Source organism: Hyperolius riggenbachi, chromosome 1 (assembly GCF_040937935.1).
Source record: "Hyperolius riggenbachi isolate aHypRig1 chromosome 1, aHypRig1.pri, whole genome shotgun sequence".
NCBI classification, from domain to species: domain Eukaryota; kingdom Metazoa; phylum Chordata; class Amphibia; order Anura; family Hyperoliidae; genus Hyperolius; species Hyperolius riggenbachi.
In genome coordinates this window covers 600,582,329-600,602,822 of record NC_090646.1, presented here as the reverse complement: position 1 = coordinate 600,602,822, position 20,494 = coordinate 600,582,329, and the positions used below count along the sequence as shown (strand labels likewise).

General features: G+C 45.3%; 2 protein-coding genes across 3 annotated transcripts in view; one reads left to right on the top strand and one right to left on the bottom strand.

Annotated features, from left to right (window-relative positions):
• Positions 1-20,494, top strand: part of PARP8 (poly(ADP-ribose) polymerase family member 8) — a 438,516-nt gene that overhangs the window by 207,166 nt on the left and 210,856 nt on the right. The window lies entirely within an intron of this gene.
• On the bottom strand, positions 10,973-18,934 carry LOC137528220 (speedy protein 1-B-like). Its single transcript, XM_068249498.1, has 5 exons — positions 18,602-18,934; positions 13,408-13,473; positions 12,866-13,141; positions 12,585-12,756; positions 10,973-11,509 (listed from the first exon to the last, which is right to left on the bottom strand). Exons 1-5 carry the CDS (start codon positions 18,610-18,612, stop codon positions 11,291-11,293), a joined length of 744 nt encoding a protein of 247 aa, XP_068105599.1. The 5' UTR covers positions 18,613-18,934; the 3' UTR covers positions 10,973-11,290.

Below are 20,494 nucleotides of genomic sequence, written 5' to 3'. Positions count from 1 at the left end.
CACGCGTATATTTTTAAAACAGGATCTGTCAAGCCAGATTTTAATGATTACTATAGCTGGGTGTCATTAGCATAGCAGTGGTGGTAGCATGTATATGGTAAACAACGAAGGTGATAGTAATCTAAACACAAGATAAGGAGCGCAGGATATAGTTCCGGCTCCTTCCACTTCCTGCACCTCTGCGCTCCAGCCGGCTGCGTCACTCTCCAACACACGCGACACTACTGCGTGTAGTCTTCCGCAAACCGCTACGCCACAGAAGGTTACATGTAGGTTTCAAGACAGCAAGATTCCAATTGATTTAAGGGGCGCCCCACTCAATCAATCATCGACAAGTTTCGACATCTACGGATGTCTTTCTCAAGATATTTGGAATGATGCTCGCCGGGCCCTCCTCTTCCTTTATAGTTCACAGTTCCTCCCCATCCTTTTCACTTAAAGTGATAGTCCTCAATTAATTGTAATTTTCCTGCTAGTGTTAACACTGACACCTTTTCCTACAAGTGTCAAATACCAACACCTTTACATATCCCTAGGGTCACCAATCCCCTCCAGGTCACCAGTCTCTACCAGTTTATCCACCACAACCATATCATCATTACCATTCTATTTAAAAAACCCAAACAGTTCCATTTCTTCGTTTAGGCCTTTGGGGGCCAATGTATCTGTATGTATAAGTTGTATAAGTTAAACATCCAGTTACTCTCCCGCCTCGACATTTTGGCGATATAATCACCTCCCCTTAGGTCCCTATGGACTATTTCTAGTCCAAAGAAGACAATGTCCTTCACTTTACAATTATGCACAATCTTGAAGTGTTTTGATAAGGGGTGCTCTTCCCACCCCTTCTTGATGTTGTTGATATGTTCCCCAATTCTCTTAGATAGTTCCCTCTTAGTTCTCCCTATATATTTTTTCCCACATGGGCACACTAAACAGTAGATGACTCCCCTAGTGTCACAGGTGATTAAATCACCTATCACATAACCCTCATATGTCCCCTCCACTCTAGTAATCCTCTTGTAGCCCCTTGTACTTCTACAACCCACACACCTCCCGCATCTGGCAAAGCCCCCATCTTTAATTCTTTTCCCAGTTAGCAGAGCAATGCCGTGAGAAGTATTATCAAGAGGCACTGGTCTATACTGAGGGAGGATAGGGTTCTAAATGAGGTATTGCCTATTCATCCCTCCTTTGTGTATAGGAGACCAGGTAACATAGGCTTGAAGGTGGCTACGGCAGCAGGTAGTTTGATAACTGGGAAAAGAATTAAAGATGGGGGCTTTGCCAGATGCGGGAGGTGTGTGGGTTGTAGAAGTACAAGGGGCTACAAGAGGATTACTAGAGTGGAGGGGACATATGAGGGTTATGTGATAGGTGATTTAATCACCTGTGACACTAGGGGAGTCATCTACTGTTTAGTGTGCCCATGTGGGAAAAAATATATAGGGAGAACTAAGAGGGAACTATTTAAGAGAATTGGGGAACATATCAACAACATCAAGAAGGGGTGGGAAGAGCACCCCTTATCAAAACACTTCAAGATTGTGCATAATTGTGAAGTGAAGGACACTTTTTGTCTTCTTTGGACTAGAAATAGTCCATAGGGACCTAAGGGGAGGTGATTATATCGCCAAAATGTCGAGGCGGGAGAGTAACTGGATGTTTAACTTAGATACATTGGCCCCCAAAGGCCTAAACGAAGAAATGGAACTGTTCGGGTTTTTTAAATAGAATGGTAATGATGATATGGTTGTGGTGGATAAACTGGTAGAGACTGGTGACCTGGAGGGGATTGGTGACCCTAGGGATATGTAAAGGTGTTGGTATTTGACACTTGTAGGAAAAGGTGTCAGTGTTAACACTAGCAGGAAAATTACAATTAATTGAGGACTATCACTTTAAGTGAAAGGGATGGGGAGGAACTGTGAACTATAAAGGAAGAGGAGGGCCCGGCGAGCATCATTCCAAATATCTTGAGAAAGACATCCGTAGATGTCGAAACATGTCGATGATTGATTGAGTGGGGCGCCCCTTAAATCAATTGGAATCTTGCTGTCTTGAAACCTACATGTAACCTTCTGTGGCGTAGCGGTTTGCGGAAGACTACACGCAGTAGTGTCGCGTGTGTTGGAGAGTGACGCAGCCGGCTGGAGCGCAGAGGTGCAGGAAGTGGAAGGAGCCGGAACGCACGGAAGTAACGTCAGACTCCCAATCAGCTGACGCACGGAGGCTCGTAGTACAGCCGCAAGCATTGCGGGCGGCGTGTGTGAGTGAGGAGACGCTACGGTGCTTCACCAGACCCCTGTGCGGACATTCTTCTGACCTTGTGGAGGGACAATTACTGGGGGATACGTGAGTATGCACGTGGAAATCCCTTGAGTATTTTTACAAGAACTGGCTTTATCGTGTTTACATTTTGGAAGTGCAATCACATATTTATGCATATATCCCCTTTTTTAGGTTTTTTTTTATATATGTACATATACATTTTTTCCCCAAAGGGTCACCAGAGGGTGTGTAATGAGCATGTATGAGTTTGAATGAGTGCATGGTGGAATGATACATATGTGCAATATATTTGTCTATTTGCTTTCAGATCTGTGGGAGCATATGCAACAGTAGACATATTGATATATATATATATATATTTTTATTGAGAATAAAAACAGGAAACTTTTAACTTTATATCTTGCGCTCCTTATCTTGTGTTTAGATTGGTTAATTTGTTCGGTGGGGGAAGGAGGTACCCCCACAGTGTGAGGTAGCAGCAGGAAGTAATCCATATCCCCCTATCCCGTATTTGGGTATTTTTTTTAATATACAGCGCCCCTTAATTTGGCTTTTTACAACGAAGGTGATAGTATCGAGCCCTGGGGTACACCATAGTTTAGTGGTACAGTGGCTTTACCACTGGAGGACTTAACCATCAATGTCACTAAGTGGGACAAAACTGCTTTTGGCTGCAGCTTTGCCAAAGCGATGCACCATGTTGGATTGTTGGCCAACTGTACAGGTCATGCTGGATTCTCCCCAGAGGCAGTCATATGGCGCTTAAAGTGGACCTCCAGACTAGTTTACTAAATCCTGCATCCATGCTGTAAAGTTATATTTACCTGCGGTGTCTTGCCCCACAAAGCTGTCCCGAAGACCCTGCATCACTCCACTTCCAGCGCCTGGCCCCGCCTCCCCGCTCTCCCTGGAGAAAAATGCCAAGCTATTTACTGCAGTACATAGCTTGGCATTTTTTCTCCGGGTAGAGAGGGGAGGCGGGGCCAGGTGCCAGAAGTGGAGTCTTGCGTGGTCTTCGGGACAGCTTCACAGGACAATGGTCTTCGGGACAGCTTCACAGGACAAGACACCTGTTACACCTGTCGCGCACTGTCTTTTATTGTAGCTGGGCGTGTTCCTGGGAGCTGTTGCGCTGCGCGCACGCGTTCGAGCGTTCGCGTCTGCAGGCGTGCGCACGCGCAAGGCGCGTCTTTCGGCGCCAATTTTGAATTTAGTATTTAAGTGAGCTGCTGGAGGTGGCCAGTGCTGTTTCTTCTGATCAGCTTGGTGCCAGTAGACGCTGGAGCCTTGTATTCATTTATGATTTACCTGTTGCCGACCTTAGCCTGTTCCTGACTTACGATTATAGCCGCCTGTCCTGACCTCAGCTTGTTTACCGATTACGCCTGTCTTCAGCCTGCCCTGACCTCTGCTTGTGACCTCGTCTCTGATTGATATCCGCCTGCCCCGACCCCGGCTTGTGACCCCGACTACGATCCTGTCTTCAGCTCCTGTATTTGACACGCTGCTCTCTACATCACAGTATTATCTGTTCTCCAACTCACTGTGGGACTTACCTAAGCGCAACCTGGTGGGCACTAGGCAGCGAAGTTTCCACTTCCCCCTCAAGGAGTCGTGGTCCTGCTTCCCCCTCAAGGGGTTGTGGGTGAAGACCCGTGGTCACTTAGACTCTGCGCTTGGGTGGTTCATAAACGCAGTGGGGCGGTCAACAGTCTCCACGCCCAGTTCCACATAACAACACCGCAGGTAAATATAACTTTTTCTTACACAAAAAGCTGCAGAATTTAGCAAATTAGTCTGGAGGTCCTCTGTAAGGATGGTTTCTTGAGTCAAAGGTATGAATATTGCTTTATTTAGACAGTTAGGAAACTTCTCTGCTTGCAAGGAGCAGTTATCTATTTTGTGAAATGTTGGTCTATACAGGTTGGGGCATTTTAACATGAACTGTCTTTGGCCTGGGTCCAGGTTGGGGGTGAAGGCTAAGAATATTGTACCGTATTTTTCAGACTATAAATCACACCTAGGTTTAGAGGACAAAAATCAAGGGAAAAAAATATACTAAACCTGCTGCGTCTATGTATCAGGGGCATCTTGTAGACCTTTTGTAGACCTTTCCCCCCAAGCTGTCTCCAAGCTACTCTATCTAAGCTGCACTGGCCGGGAGATGGAGGAAGCACGTGCTACCAGTTTGCGAGTACCCTGCACCAGTACTCGGAGGGTGCCGTACTTCCTGGTTACTGATGTCCTCTTACTACGTGACCCCAGTGGCCAATGTGTGCCGTCAGGTTATGCAGAGGGCATCACTGCAGGGTATGGCAGAGTAAACTGATACCATGTACTTCCCCGATCTCCCGGCCAGTCTCTCTCTGCAGACAGCAGCATCTGGCAGCACAATGGCGAATGTCTAGAAAGTGCTTGGAGAAGGGGTGGTGAGTGGAGCCCTGTGCTGAGACGGCCTCAGCCCTCCAAGTACTGGTTCCCACTATGGCAGCACAATCTGATGCCACGTGTTTCCCCAATCCCTCAGCATTGCGGACAGCGGCGGATGGCCTGCAGTATTTGCAGAAGGGCACCTATGCCTGGCTACCTATGCCTGACAAACACTAGAGGCCTGGTGGCATGCACTTTATGTGACCACGTACAGGCAAGGACTCTTGTGTTTGTCACACGACACAGGGAGGAGCGCCGGCAGCTATGGAGAGAAGACAAACGCTGGCAGTCAGGTGAGCGTAAGCTCCGCTGCCAACACTGCACGTCGATCATCCAGATATTGAAGGCTGATACCTCCGTGCTCCTAACCCACTGCTGATTGAGCGATATCTGTCTGGTGCAATCAAGCAATTAAATCAAGTTTCAGATGGAAATCGATCAGGCATTGTTTGCTGCATCCATTTCTATCGGATTGGATCAAAATGATAGAATCTGCTGGATGTGCACAACAAAATCAATAGCAAACCTTGCTCCATTGGTAAAAAAAGCTGTAGCGGTTTTTGCCCAGAGACTGGCGAGAAGTCCCCCCCACCCCCCTGGGTTGCCGTGGCCTTTCCCCAGCTTGGCTGCCCTGGCTTGATTCCTCACTGCCCAATCACTGGCAACGGGTGAGTTATTCACCCATTCAATTATTGAAGTTACATTCAAGGAATATAAGGATACCATCACTTACATAGCGTTGTATGTAACGACATACTGGAGGTACACATAGCCTCCCTGGAGGTATGGACGAGCCTGACTCACCCAGAGAAAAATAGCTGAAACCGGTTTGGACGACTCGGGCTCGTCAAGGAATTCTGTTGTATGTGAATTTTGCATGCTCTGGCAACCTGCATGCAAAAACTTGCACAGAAACATGAATTTTAATGTAAACTTTTTCCTCCAAATGCTGAAGAGTGGGGAGTGTCGCTGTATGCAGGAAGTGGATCAGTGAGAGCAAGCAAAAATACCTGGTCATACCTGGTCATCTCTGCAGGGTTCACAGACTACTTCACACTCAATTCCATTTAATTATATTCAAGTTAGCTTTATTAACATGACTAAAATGTATACAGATATTGCCGAAGCAAAGAAAAGACTAGGGGGACATGGGGGGGTTGGGTGATGTTGAGATGTAAACGGTTGGCCGTCTGTGGACATTGCTCCTCTCAGTCGGTGGCATGTACTGTGCAGCGATTGTCACTGTGGTTTCCTCCTCTGTCTGTGGCACGTCGTGACGTACAGTACAGCGATTGTCACTGTGGTTTCATCTTCTCCTAGTAGAATATAGAGTTTCCTCTCACCCCCCATGGCGGTAAAATCTTGGATTAGGTCCAGCAATTTCTTGAAGTGGGTTTCCCTGGATGCAGCAGGAAGTGGGCCTCATCCTCCAGTGTCCCCTGGGGTTGTATGTCTGTCTGTGTCTTCCAGACTCTATTTCCAAGTTGGGAGCTCTCAGTCTGTAGACACTCAGGGTTTGCCTCTCTTTGTGGTTTTGGAGATATTCCAGGTATAGGGCCAGTTTATAGTCTCTCTGTAGGGTCTGGTATATGGTGAGCTGCAGTGACTGTTCTATTTCACACCTCCATTTATCAGCATAGTCCGCTCTTCTCTTGGCTGTGGTGTGTGTGGTAGATCTGGGCTCTTGTTAGGTCCTGTGGATGAGGATTTGAGGTGCACTTCTTTCAGGCCACATGGTGTTTCCTGGTTGTCATTGTGCTGCATGGCTTTATAGAGGAGTGAGTCAGGGTCGCTGTTCTGTAGGTGTGCCCAGTAGGATAACACTCTCTTCTGTAACTCAGTCTCATGTTATGCTGCTTTATGAAGAGTTGGCTCTAGCAGAGATGCAGAGCTGAGTTCCGCTATCCTGGCTGATTCTCTGGGGAAGACTGAACTTTCCATCTCCAGGGCTGAGGCGCACTCTCCAGGCAGTGGGTGTAGGCTCCGCCTCTTTCAGATGGTTACCATGGACAGCAGTGTAGAAATCCTCTCTCTCTCTCATGCGATGACCTGCAATGATAATTTGTACCCTCTCCTCTCACGAGGGGTAACCTCTGGCAACAGTGTGGGCACCAGAGGTGGATTAAAGTGGACCTGAACTTTTACACAGGACAGCAGGAAAACATAGAGAAATGCACTCTGTATGTAGTTAGAGTTTAGGCTGTCTAATCCCCTGTCTAATAATTAGCTAGAAGTCATGGAAAACTGAATCCCCAGGAATCCCCCCCGATGAGAAGGTTGAGCTCCTCCCACCACAACCCCGTACAGCTCAACCAACACATCAGCCACTTAAAGCAGAACTATACTATTAAAGTAAATCTCCACTTCTTCTCTGCTAAACTTTTAAAGCATTTAATTTGGTCCTTAGATTTTGATTTACTTTTATAGTGTAGTTGTGCTTTAAAGCAGACCACCGGTCACTAAAAGTCACCAACAGTTCTACTTAAATACCCTGTGGCACATGCTGTACAGGAGGACCTTGGCTTTTCCAGACAAGTTTTCCTATTAATCAGTCCAGCAGCAGAGCTTCAGCAGCCAGAAGAGGCCCTCTGTTGGATTGGTTAATGGCAGAGGCACACGTAACTCCATGTCAGGAAACAGTGGTGGCCGTCTTGTGTAGCGTGTCCAGGATAATGATCTGATCTTCCACAAGGTAAACACATGCAGGATGCAGGCAGAAGGTCCCTACATGTGCTGTGAAGGACCTCAGAATATTCCTCTATATGGACCTTACTTCCCCATCTCACCACACTTCTGTGTTCCTGTCAAGCTCCTGTTCAGTGGGGGCCCCTCAGCAGCCAGCAGGAGGCCACCCAACTGGACAGGAGGACACTGGAGGGGGTGCGGTCTAATATATGTAATGAGTCAGAGGAGATCAGGGGTTCTGCAAGGACAGCATATTCAGAGGTGTTTACAGCGGATGGAGGAACCGTAGACACCTGCATCATGTCCATGCATTTATCTTGTGAAGATCATTAACCCTAAATCCTCCCCACCATCCCCTGCAAGACTATCACTATACCCTTCCCAGCATCCTAATATCCCCTTCCAGGCTGTTATTGTCCAAAATGACTTATTCTTCCTATCAGGATGACAACTCCCCCAATCCCAGCTATCAGTACTAAAATACCTGAGTAGGGTGACCCATCACAGTCTTGAGGGGACCCCCCCCCCCCCCCGATGTGTTGGTTGAGCTCCTCCCACCACAACCCCGTACAGCTCAACCAACACATCAGCCCCACCCCTTAAAGCAGAACTGTATTAATCTCAATCACAAGAAAATGTATGCGTGCTCTACACCAAGCTTAACCCTTTCAAGTCTAGCTGTGCAAATCTGGCTAAAATGGCTTACCATGAGACATGCTCACGCAGAAATGCATCTGCTTTCACATGCCAAACTTTGCAGGGTCGAAAACCAATACCGCGAAGCGGTTACCCTGCGGGAATTAGTTCATGCTATACAGCACTATCCAGGAGCGCCTCGGGGAGGCTTCCCATTGCCCCCAATGGGGGGCAATGGGAAGCCTCCTCGTGGCGCCCCTGGATAGTGCTGTATAGCATGAACTAATTCCCGCAGGGCGATTGTTTTGCGGTTTTTGGTTTTGACCCTGCATATTTAGGCATGCGAAAGCAAATGCTTATTTGCATGAGCAATGTCTCGTGATTAGCCAATAGGCCAAATTTGCAAAGCCAGATTTGTCAGGTTCACTTGGTTGATGCACACATGTTCTTTCTCTGATTGTAGTTAGAACTGTATTAATAAAGGAAATCTCCGTATGCACAATTTTAAGACATTGAATTAGTGTGACTTGACTACTTTTATAATATAGTTCTGCTTTAAAGCAGACCACCGGTCACTGAAAGTCACCAACAGTACTGCTTAAATACCCTGTGGCACATGCTGTACAGGAGGACCTTGGCTTTTCCAGACATGGAGCTGTGTTTTCCTATGAATCAGTCCAGCAGCAGAGCTTCAGCAGCCAGAAGAGGCCCTCAGTTGGATTGGTTAATGGCAGAGGTACACGTAATTCCATGTCAGGAAACAGTGGTGGCCGTCTTGTGTAGCGTGTCCAGGATAATGATCTGATCTTCCACAAGGTAAACACATGCAGGATGCAGGCACAAGGTCCATACATGTGCTGTGAAGGACCTCAGAATATTCCTCTATATGTGCCTCTCCCCATCTCACTACACTTCTCCATTTTTGTGTTCCTGTCAAGCTCCTGTTCAGTGGGGGCACCTCAGCAGCCAGCAGGAAGCAACCCAACTGGACAGGAGGACACTGGAGGGGGGTGAGGTCTAATATGTGCAGGAAATTAGAGTCAGAGGAGATCAGGGGTTCTGCAAGGACAGCATATCCAGAGGTGTTTACAGCAGATGGAGGTACCGTCCGTAGACACCTGCATCATGTCCATGCATTTATCTTGTGAAGATCATTGACCCTAAATCCCCCCCTCCCCGCCATCCCTAGCTAGACTATCATTATACCCTTCCCAGCATCCTAATACCCCCCTTCCAGGCTGTACAGAACCATACTATCCCCCTCCTCCACACCCCTTCCCCGGGCACTGTAAAGCATCTACTGAATTTTTTTTTTTTGTAATCTACCTATCACTATCTGCTTTACACTACATTACAATCTACGTTTTTTGCTTTTTTGTTTGTTTTTTTTTTTGTTTAGGTTTTTTTTTCTTCCTATGAAGTACTTAGTAGAATGTGGTCATGCTGGGGGAGTCAAATGTACAAATGCTGTTTAGGTTGGCAGATGTGCCCCTTTCCCCGTTTAGATAGCCAGATGTGCCCCCGTTTAGATAGCCAGATGGGCCCCCCTTTAGATAGCTAGTTGTGCCCCGCTTTTACTGATTTTGTTAATACTTCTGCACTCCTCTACACAGGGAGGGAGAGAAGTAGGGTGATGTCAGGCAGCCAGCAAGCCACCTCTTACGCACGTGGGGGCGGAGTGGTTATGCTGAGCGCCCTCACAGTGCTGCGCCCGGGGACATATGTCCTCACTTGCCCGCCCATAGCTACGCCTCTGTCTACTTTTTTGTTTTTTACCCCTATAACCTAATTACCAGCTGACTGCTACAATCTATATATATATATATATATATATATATATATATATATATATATATTTTAAGGTTTTTTTTTTCCTATGAACTACTTAGTACAACCAGCTGCAACCCACCCAGGGACAAATACAGTTTTTGCACCTGCCCCTCCCCCTGGACAAAATGGTCGTAACCATGCATCAGAATGTGGTCATGCTGGGGGAGTCAAATGTACAAAGGCTGTTTAGGTTGGCAGATGTGCCCCTTTCCCTGTTTAGATAGCCAGATGTGCCCCCGTTTAGATAGCCAGATGGGCCCCCCTTTAGATAGCTAGTTGTGCCCCGCTTTTACTGATTTTGTTAATACTTCTGTACTCCTCTGCACAGGGAGTGAGAGAAGCAGGGGGATGTCAGGCAGCCAGCGAGCCACCTCTTACGCACGTGGAGGCGGAGTGGTTATGCTGAGCGCCCTCACAGTGCTGCGCCCGGGGACATATGTCCTCTCTTGCTCGCCCATAGCTACGCCTCTGTCTACTTTATTTTATTTTTTTCCCTATAACCTAATCACCAGCTGGCTGCTACAATCTATTTTTTTGTCTTTTTTTTTTATTTTTTTATTTTTTTTTATTTTTTTCCCTATGACCTATTTGCTACAACCAGCTGCAAACCACCCGGGGACAAATACAGTTTTTGCACTCCTCCCTCTGGAAAAATGGGTGTGACCACAAATCAGAATGTGGTCATGGGGGGAGTCAAATGTACAAATGCTGTTGAGATAGGCAGATGTGCTCCCTTCCCCTTGTAGATAGCCAGATGTGCCCCCTTTTAGATTGCCAGATGTCCTCCCTTGCCCACCCATAGCTGTGCCTCTGTCTACTTTTTTTTTTTCTATGACCTATTTACTACAACCAGCTACAAACCACCTGGGGACAGATACAGGTTTTGTACCCCTCCCCCCTTGGACAAAATGGGTGTGACCACACATCAGAATGTGGTCATGGGAGAGTCAAATATACAAATGCTGTTTAGAAAGCTAGTTGTGCCTCTTTCCCCCTTTAGATAGCCAGATGTTCCCCCTCTCCCCCCCCCCCCCCCATTGAGATAGCCAGATGTCCCCCCATTAAAGAGCCAGATGTGCCCCCCATTGAGATAGCCAGATGTGCCCCCCTTTAGATGGCCAGATTTATTTATTTTCTCTAAAACCTACTTACTACTACCCGATAGCAACTAAAATCTACTTTTTTTTTTTTTTAGGTTTTTTTTTTTGCTATAACCTACTTACTACTACCAGCTGGCAGCTCCAGTCTAGTTTTTGTTGTTTTTGTCCATCTACCTAGCACTGCAGTGAGTGTGACTTTGTGCTGGTGTAATGAATGTGCCCATGTTGTTAGTGCAGTGTGTGGGCCATACAGGAAGGTAACAGTGCTGCTGTAGATGATAGTCTCAGCTCTGTCCTCTGTGGTGTAAATTACCTGTCTAGGCGTCTTCTGCAGCCTGGCCGGTGGATTCCTCAGGACCTCCCCTGCAGCACAGATGGAAATAGTGGTAGTGGCACAGTGCGCAAGGTCGGAATCCACGGCCTGGGGGGAAAACGGCCACCTCCTCCAGGTACCTCTTGGCATAACGGATCGCCCAGCCGTGGTGCTGCAGACGGTTCCTCTGCCAGAGCCAGAAGTCCGGATGTTCCTCCATCAGCTGCAATGAGACAGGGTTACTTATAGAGAGACTGCAGTGACATATAGTAGAATGCAGTCACTTATTCAGCTTTTATGGGCATTTCCCTGGTTTCAGCATCAGAAACACTTCCTATATCTATATATTGCTGTACATCAGTATGTAGCCCCGCCCTCCCACTGCTGCTTAGCCTAGACTAATTAGCTATGCGTAACACTCGCCCCCCCTTCCCCAAAGCATTATGGGAGGCCAGGTATATTTTGTACTTGCTTCATAACTCACAATAACCAAACATTCCGCAGGGATTGATCTGACAGGACTAAAGATGTTGCCACCTGTGATAAATTTATGGGCAACACTGACTAAATAATGTATAAATGAATATTGTACACTTTGTATATCTTGTAAGTAGCAGCAGGTCCTCTCATACCTATTGCTACACTTACAGTGGACCTGAACTCTTGCACAGGACAGAAGGAAAACCTAGAGAAATGCACCCTGTATGTATTTAGAGAGCTTAGCCTGTCTAATTCCCCCCATCTGTGACTAATCACCACTGTGATTTCATCTCTCTGCTGTGTCAGCTCAGGAATCTCCTACAGCAGAGCAGCTCATTTTTAAACACAGGATGCTAACCGTATGCTTGCTTTGATGACAGCAGGAAGTAGACACACTGTAGATTTATTGCAGGATTTGTACCAGCTGTAACAAAGAAATGTTTTTCTTTAAAGGAATATTATGCTGTTGCAGGTCTTTTAGAGCAGAGAGGAAGTTCTGAGTTCAGGTCCGCTTTAAAAGTCCATCAAACCACATGGAACTACTCTGCTTGATGCAGTGCAAACCTATGGCCCCTCCTCCTGACCTGCTGCCAATCAAGATCTTCCATCTAGTGTGATTGACCAATTTGATAAATCGATCAGGTCGACATGTTGGGTTATTGATTTCTAGCAGATCCCATGAGAGTGATTGAATCTGCCAGGAATCGACATGAAAGAACGGTAAGTGAATGGCCACCTATAATCACCAGGTCCCCCCCATCCTCTAGATTACATGGTATACATATCATGTTCCATCATTTTTGGGTAACTTGCTGTACCTGGTCACAGGTCTCTTTAGACACCCGGGCCCTGAAGTGGAGCTTCAGAAGGAGCTCATTCCGGCGCTGGTGCAGCTTGGACCTCCTGGTCTGCCATGTGGATCCAAGGGCCCAGGGGTAGATCTGGACTCGGAAGTCTGGCTCTTCCTCCTCCATCTGGTTGGCAAGGAACCTGAAAGAAAACATGAAAGTGTTATCTGGGAGTCCTCAAGCACTTGTCTCAGGCCAGGAATTCTGCAACTGTTTTGTCTGAAAGGTAGAAAACTCAATGCGGTACTTACAGGGCTGGGAAGAAGTATTTCCCGTACTCCTCCGTCTTCAGGCCTGCGCAGAGGAAGTACGCAAGCACCACGGCCAAGAGGTACCTGTCGGAGATTTTATAGCACCGTTCCCAGGCCAGGAACTGAAGGATGTAATCCTCCTCCACCAAGGCACAAAATGCGGTCCACTCCTCCGGCTTCAGGGAGATCCTGGGCTCCTCCACCGGCTGCTGCGAGCGGGCCATCCACTCCTTCCACCGCTTCTTTGGTGGCACCACAAAGGACCAGGAGGCTGATCTGTAAGAGGAAAGGAAAGGAGCATGGTAGTCATATGTTTACACAACTTAGACTGAGCTCTCTTGCACTGTGCAAATCTAGCACCTGCCAGCAGTCTATGGAAATTGTGATTGTATGCGGAGGGGAAAACTCACAGGCTGTGATCACACAGTGAATTCCTGATCTGCTGATGTGTCTACACACGTGTCCCCATGCAATCAGGTTGTGATCAGGAAGTTTTCTCAACTGCACCCATTTATTCTTCAGGGCCTGCATGTTATACTTACGATGTTCCTTCTCCAGCCTCCTCTGGTGCCGGACGCTTCCTCGCCCCCTCTGGTGTCTTGGGAGGTCTGTAAGAGGAAAATATTATCACATGGGATTCTGCACAATTCACCACAGGTACATGATATCACTCCATAGCATCAGATATTACTTTACCAGTCCATATCCCCCTCCCATGCCTGTAAGCAGTAGCCCTGGACCAGATCGGCAGCACTCTCCACAATCGCAGCTCTTACCACTTCTGAGTGGGTGACCCAAGGCTGCCATTGTAAAACAACATTACTTGGTATTAGCAATGACTGAAAGTGTTACTATATTGAGGAAATGGGAAATTCTACATTATAATTCACAGGAAGGACAGTGGCTATCTTCGCTGTCATACGAGGGAAGGAGGGCTGCAGCCTTACCTGAGGGCCCTTTCACACTGGGGCTGTGCGCTGCAGTAAATATACCGCACCCCACGGCAGCCCAATGTTAATCTATGGGGTACAGTGTTCTCCCCAGAAATTTGTTTCAGCCGGGTGGCATGAAAGAGTAGCCGGGTGGGGCGAGATGAGAGAGTGCAGGGCCGGTGCTTCTGTGTGCAACTCTGCTTACAGAATAGGAGGTGGTGGGCCGATGACAGCCGGGTGCTCACCAAAACTAGCCGGGCGGAGCACCCAGCTACAAAAGCCTGGGGAGAACACTGGGGTAGTCCATGCTACCCTTATTGCGTTACGCTGCGCCAAAGTGCCCTATCTAACGCCAGTGCACACGTACGTTACCGCGAGGCTCCTGCGGCGATCTGCGTCGGACCGGGAGTCGTGTTAGTCTATGGTAACACGCGTGTATTTTAGAAAACCTGCCGCAGTTTCACGTGCGCGCATGCGAGTGTTTATTTATTACAGCCCTCATGGTCATGGTTTTTTCCTATTATATATCGGTCCTTATTCAATTCACTTTTCTACTTCAGTTTTCTCCTAGGAGATTTTTTATCTTCTGGGTAAAATAACTTTTCAGCCCTCTGCAATTGAAAAAGTACCATAAGGTTAGTGAGAAAGTCATATCAGCGTTATTCTGAGTGTTTTCTTGCTTGCTGGTGTCTTAAAAGGCATTTTATGAATACGGTAAGATATGATGATATCACTGGTTTGGGTTATATTGGATATTAGCAAGGATTGCTGAAACATCAGTGAATTAGCAGTTGGCTGGTTGCAGTGCAGTGTCATGGTAACCAGGATAACCTGCTTTCATGTAACAGTCCTGTGTGTGGATGCATACATGCCATCATGGCCAAATAACTGCTAATTTCCCAATGATTCAGCATCCCTCGCTATCTTCAGATATGACCCAGAAGACAGATGCCAACTTGTATTGCCCAATGGCAGCCACTTCTACCTCCACCATGCCAGATTGCCAGGTTTGTAAGATCAAGCATGCTTTGCCATGCAGTGGCGTACCAGCAACTCCTGGGGCCCCCCCTGCAAAATTTTAAGGGGCCCTCCAATGTTTACACCCAGTTTCTTGCACTTAATCTGCAGTCATTATTTTCCCCCATAGCAGTGCAGCCTCCAGTCCCCCAATGCAGGGCAGGCTGTACACTGTACAATGCAGGGCAGGCAGTACACTGTATAACACAGTACACTGTACAATGCAGGGCAGGCAGTACACTGTATAACACTGTACAATGCAGGGCAGGCAGTACACTGTATAACACTGTACAATGCAGGGCAGGCAGTACACTGTATAACACTGTACACAGTACAATGCAGGGCAGGCAGTACACGGTATAACACTGTACAATGCAGGGCAGGCAGTACACGGTATAACACTGTACATTGCAGGGCAGGCAGTACACTGTATAACACTGTACATTGCAGGGCAGGCAGTACACTGTATAACTGGCTTCCTCAGCACTGACCCTATTCTCCTCTCTGCAGTCACAAGTCAAACCCATTCTCCTCCTTGTCTCTCGATACCCTAATGTGCAGCAATGTTCTGTTCTACTGAGTCACATGATGGCCAATACCATCATTTCAAATCATCTTAAAGGAAACCGTAGTGAGAGGTATATGGAGGCTGTCATATTTATTTCTTTTTAAACAATACCATTTGCCTGGCAGCCCTGCTGATTTGGCTGCAGTAGTGTCTGAATCACACCAGAAACAAGCATGCAGCTAATCTTGTCAGATCTGACAATAATGTCTGAAACACCTGATATGCTGCATGCTTGTTCAGGAACTATGGCTAAAAGTGTTTGAGGCAGAGGATCAGCAGGGCTGACATGCAAATGGGATTGTTTAAAATGAAGTAATTATGGCACCCTCCATATACTGTACCTCTCACCACAGTTGTCCTTTAAAAGTATACTTGAAGGCTCCCTGTGGGCCTCCATACAAGTTAAAATGTAATGCCTCCCCTTCATTGGCCCACCACTGGGGTATTCCCTGCACAAAACCTATGGCAGCCATGGGATTAGGAGAGAAGAGTATGTGATTGGTGACTGCAGAGGAGATGTCTGGGCAGGGACTCCTCTAGCCATTTTGTAGCTCCAGGCGAGAAAACCTGTAAAAATACTCATAATGCAGCAACGTTTCACTAGAAAATACTCATAATGCAGCAATGTTCCACTAGAAAATACTCATAATGCAGCAATGTTTCACTAGAAAATACTCATAATGCAGCAATGTTTCACAAGAAAATACTCATAATGCAGTAATGTTCAACTAGAAAATACTCATAATGCAGCAATGTTTCACAAGAAAATACTCATAATGCAGCAATGTTTCACAAGAAAATACTCATAATGCAGCAATGTTTCACAAGAAAATACTCATAATGCAGCAATGTTTCACTAGAAAATACTCATAATGCAGCAATGTTTCACAAGAAAATACTCATAATGCAGCAATGTTTCACTAGAAAATACTCATAATGCAGCAATGTTTCACTAGAAAATACTCATAATGCTGCAATGTTTCACTAGAAAATACTCATAATGCAGCAATGTTTCACTAGAAAATACTCATAATGCAGCAATGTTTCACTAGAAAATACTCATAATGCAGCAATGTTTCACTAGAAAATACTCATAATGCTGCAATGATTCACTAGAAAATACTCATAATGCAGCAATGTTTCACTAGAAAATAATCATAATGCAGCAATGTTTCACTAGAAAATAATCATAATGCAGCAATGTTTCACTAGAAAATACTCATAATGCAGCAATGTTTCACAAGAAAATACTCATAATGCAGCAATGTTTTACTAGAAAATACTCATAATGCAGCAATGTTTCACTAGAAAATAATCATAATGCAGCAATGTTTCACTAGAAAATACTCATAATGCAGCAATGTTTCACAAGAAAATACTCATAATGTAGCAATGTTTCACTAGAAAATACTCATAATGCAGCAATGTTTCACTAGAAAATACTCATAATGCAGTAATGTTTCACTAGAAAATACTCATAATGCAGCAATGTTTCGCAAGAAAATACTCATAATGCAGCAATGTTTCACTAGAAAATACTCATAATGCAGCAATGTTTCACTAGAAAATACTCATAATGCAGCAATGTTTCACTAGAAAATACTCATAATGCAGCAATGTTTCACTAGAAAATACTCATAATGCAGCAATGTTTCACTAGAAAATAATCATAATGCAGCAATGTTTCACTAGAAAATACTCATAATGCAGCAATGTTTCACAAGAAAATACTCATAATGCAGCAATGTTTCACTAGAAAATACTCATAATGCAGTAATGTTTCACTAGAAAATACTCATAATGCAGCAATGTTTCGCAAGAAAATACTCATAATGCAGCAATGTTTCACTAGAAAATACTCATAATGCAGCAATGTTTCACTAGAAAATACTCATAATGCAGCAATGTTTCACTAGAAAATACTCATAATGCAGCAATGTTTCACTAGAAAATACTCATAATGCAGCAATGTTTCACTAGAAAATACTCATAATGCAGCAAGTTTTCACTAGAAAATACTCATAATGCAGCAATGTTTCACTAGAAAATACTCATAATGCAGCAATGTTTCACTCGAAAATACTCATAATGCAGCAATGTTTCACAACAAAATACTCATTATGCAGCAATGTTTCACTAGAAAATACTCATAATGCAGTAATGTTTCACTCGAAAATACTCATAATGCAGCAATGTTTCACAAGAAAATACTCATTATGCAGCAATGTTTCACTAGAAAATACTCATAATGCAGCAATGTTTCACTAGAAAATACTCATAATGCAGCAATGTTTCACTAGAAAATAATCGTAATGTGGGCAGCATTTCACCGGAAAATAATGTGCCCCATAAAAACAAAACAAAAAAAAAAAATTTACTCACCTGCAGAAGACTCCTCTCCCGGCGCGCAGATCCCTCGATGGTTTTCTGCAGCCAGCCGCTGCGAAAGTCCCGCGCTGACACAGGCAGAGAGCAGGGCTACGGGAAGATGTTGTATTGGAGACATAAGTAATCTCCAGTGCAGGGCTTCAGACGCCATCTTCCCGTAGCCCTGCTCTGCCTGTTGGAAGACTCCGCAGGCTGAGGTGTGCTGCGGGCAGTGAACTGTTCACCACGGGGGTCCCACAATCTGGCGGGGGATGGCACAGCCCCCCCACCCGCTGCAGCGCTTCCCCCCTGCACAGCGCCCCAGGCAACCGCTTGGTCAGCTTGGTGGACCAGGCGCCTTTGGGTCTGGGGCAATGCATGGGCAGGTATCTATGCACTGTTCAGTGTGAGTCTGCCACCCCTGGAACACCAACCATCTCTAGGCCCGAGCCTATAAGGGCAAATCTCCCCCTAGTTACTTACACAAAACACCCAAGAGAGGGACACCTGGGAAGCAAAGAGGGGAAAGGAATATTGTTCGGAAATATTTAGGGCCTATAAGGTACACTGGGCTATAGGCAGACATGCTACCTATTCCTATATCATTCCTCCCTATACAGTAATAATAAGACCTTCCATCAGAAATGGATTAAAATGTAATGGGGCCCTAGGCAAGGTAGTCGATTCCCCCCCCCCCCCCCCCACACACACACCTTTTGGTAACCTAAAATAAACATAGGCCAGAAAGGGAGTCAGGTAGGCCCCTGGACACCCACTAGGCCCCAGACACCAACCTAGGTTTCCTGGTGGATGATCCTGCTCTGCCTCCCATACATGAAAATCTCCACTTACCTTGTGGCCATCACTGTGGTCTGTTCTTGCAATAGAAGAAGAAATATATTAGATCGGACTCTGGTGGTAATATGTGTAACCCTTTAGACCTAAATAGTGATCTGAGTGTGTGTGTGTGTGTGTATGGGAATCTATGTGCAGGTGTGGTAATGTGTGTGTGTGTGAGAGCGCAAGTGCGCCTGCAAAAAGAGTGTCTTGTGTCTGCAGGTGTGTGTTAGTGCGTTAGTAAGCGAGTGAGTATGTGTGTGTGCGTTAGTAAGCGAGTGTTATTTAGAAAAACTGTGGAAATAAGAGAAAAATTAGACGATGCGATTCCTGTCTGCTGCCTCTCTAGACTCCAACTGTCACAGTGTCACCTGCCAGGCGGTCATGTGCAGGTGTCTCATGCCAGTGCTTGCACTAAGTGTCCTCATGCCAGTGCAGGCACTGTGTCCTCATGCCACTGCCCAGCTAATACCTGCACAAGGCCTCTTTAATATTGCCTGCATTTTTGGTGCGATTTGCAATGTGTTTCTGATTGCATATGAATTGCAGAACATAAGAGCATTGCAGAAATGAGGAAAACTGGGAAGATGTAAAATATGTAGTTTATTTTAAGCATGGATGAGTGTGATCTTTGTAGTTATATCCACATTTTTAGCGGCACTATCAGCATAAGAACAGGTTATTTAGATGGGAGAAATAACTGTTAGCTGAAACCGGTGGTGATTACTGTTTCTAATAACTGACACAAAACTGAGTATAAACACGGTCAATGGCCTCAATTCACGGAGTATTATCAAACGTTTATCAAACACTTTATCAAACGTTTGATAATTTACCTCATGGGTAAAATCTCATTTTGAATTCACTAAGGTGTTATATATTTGTTGAACGTTTTATCGGTAAAACATTCGATAAATATATAACACCTTAGTGAATTTAAAATGAGATTTTACCCATGAGGTAAATTATCAAACGTTTGATAAAGTGTTTCATAAACCTTTGATAATGCTCTGTGAATTGAGGCCAATGTCATGGCACGTTACAATAAAAACTTTCGATTTTCCCGTTTATTCGATCTAAATGATCGAATCAAATGAAAGTTGAAAATATTTTATTTTTCGATTAAGAAATTCGAACGATTATCCCGTTTCTTCGAGAAAAATCTGATTGGAGATGCTGGGAAAATGTTTATATTCAATCTAACGAAATAATCGAGCTAAATGATCTAATCGGTAAAAAAAAATGAAAAATTGTACCCTGTATGGGCACCTTTAAGCTGCCCATTGACGGTACAATTTTCACTAAATAAATCATAACCAATCGGAAGGCAATTATCGATTGTTCACATTTACTGAACATTTTTTTCTTCAAATTCGATCATAAAATCCACCTTTTGGATCGATTTTATCCTATTTAGCAATGAACCAAAGAATTGCTTCTTATCGATTGCCTTCATAAATAAGACATTTTACAATTCGATCATTCAAATCGCTTCGAAAGATTGCATTTGGTGAAAAAATTGTACCATTACAGGGCAACTTTAGTGAAAACTGGCAGTGGTGACCATTTGTAATAACTGACACAAAACTGATTATAAGGGCCCTTTTCCGCGAGCCGCGATCTGCTTGAACAAGCCGGTGCTTTGCAGATCGCTAGTGCACCGTGGTTTACATGTAAATCGCAGCGCTCTTTTTCCTTTTGCATGTTCTTAGATTTTTTTTGCTAATCACGATCGCAGTGCTGCTGTTGTGATCACGTTTCGCTCCCGACGGTGTACGTCGCAATCACGTCAAGTGGAAAAAGAAAGTCTTGCAAGCGCAAACGCATCTGCGATTGCGCTTGCAAGTGGAAAAGGAGCCTAAATATGGATTGCAACCATTTTATTTGTGAGTATAAACATGGTCAGTC

Coding starts and splice junctions, on each gene's coding strand:
- LOC137528220 (XM_068249498.1), bottom strand. Junction 12,757..12,865: donor AAATACTTCTTCCCAGCCCT/GTAAGTACCGCA, acceptor GTTTTCTTTCAG/GTTCCTTGCCAACCAGATGG. Junction 11,510..12,584: donor CTAAAGAGACCTGTGACCAG/GTACAGCAAGTT, acceptor GTCTCATTGCAG/CTGATGGAGGAACATCCGGA.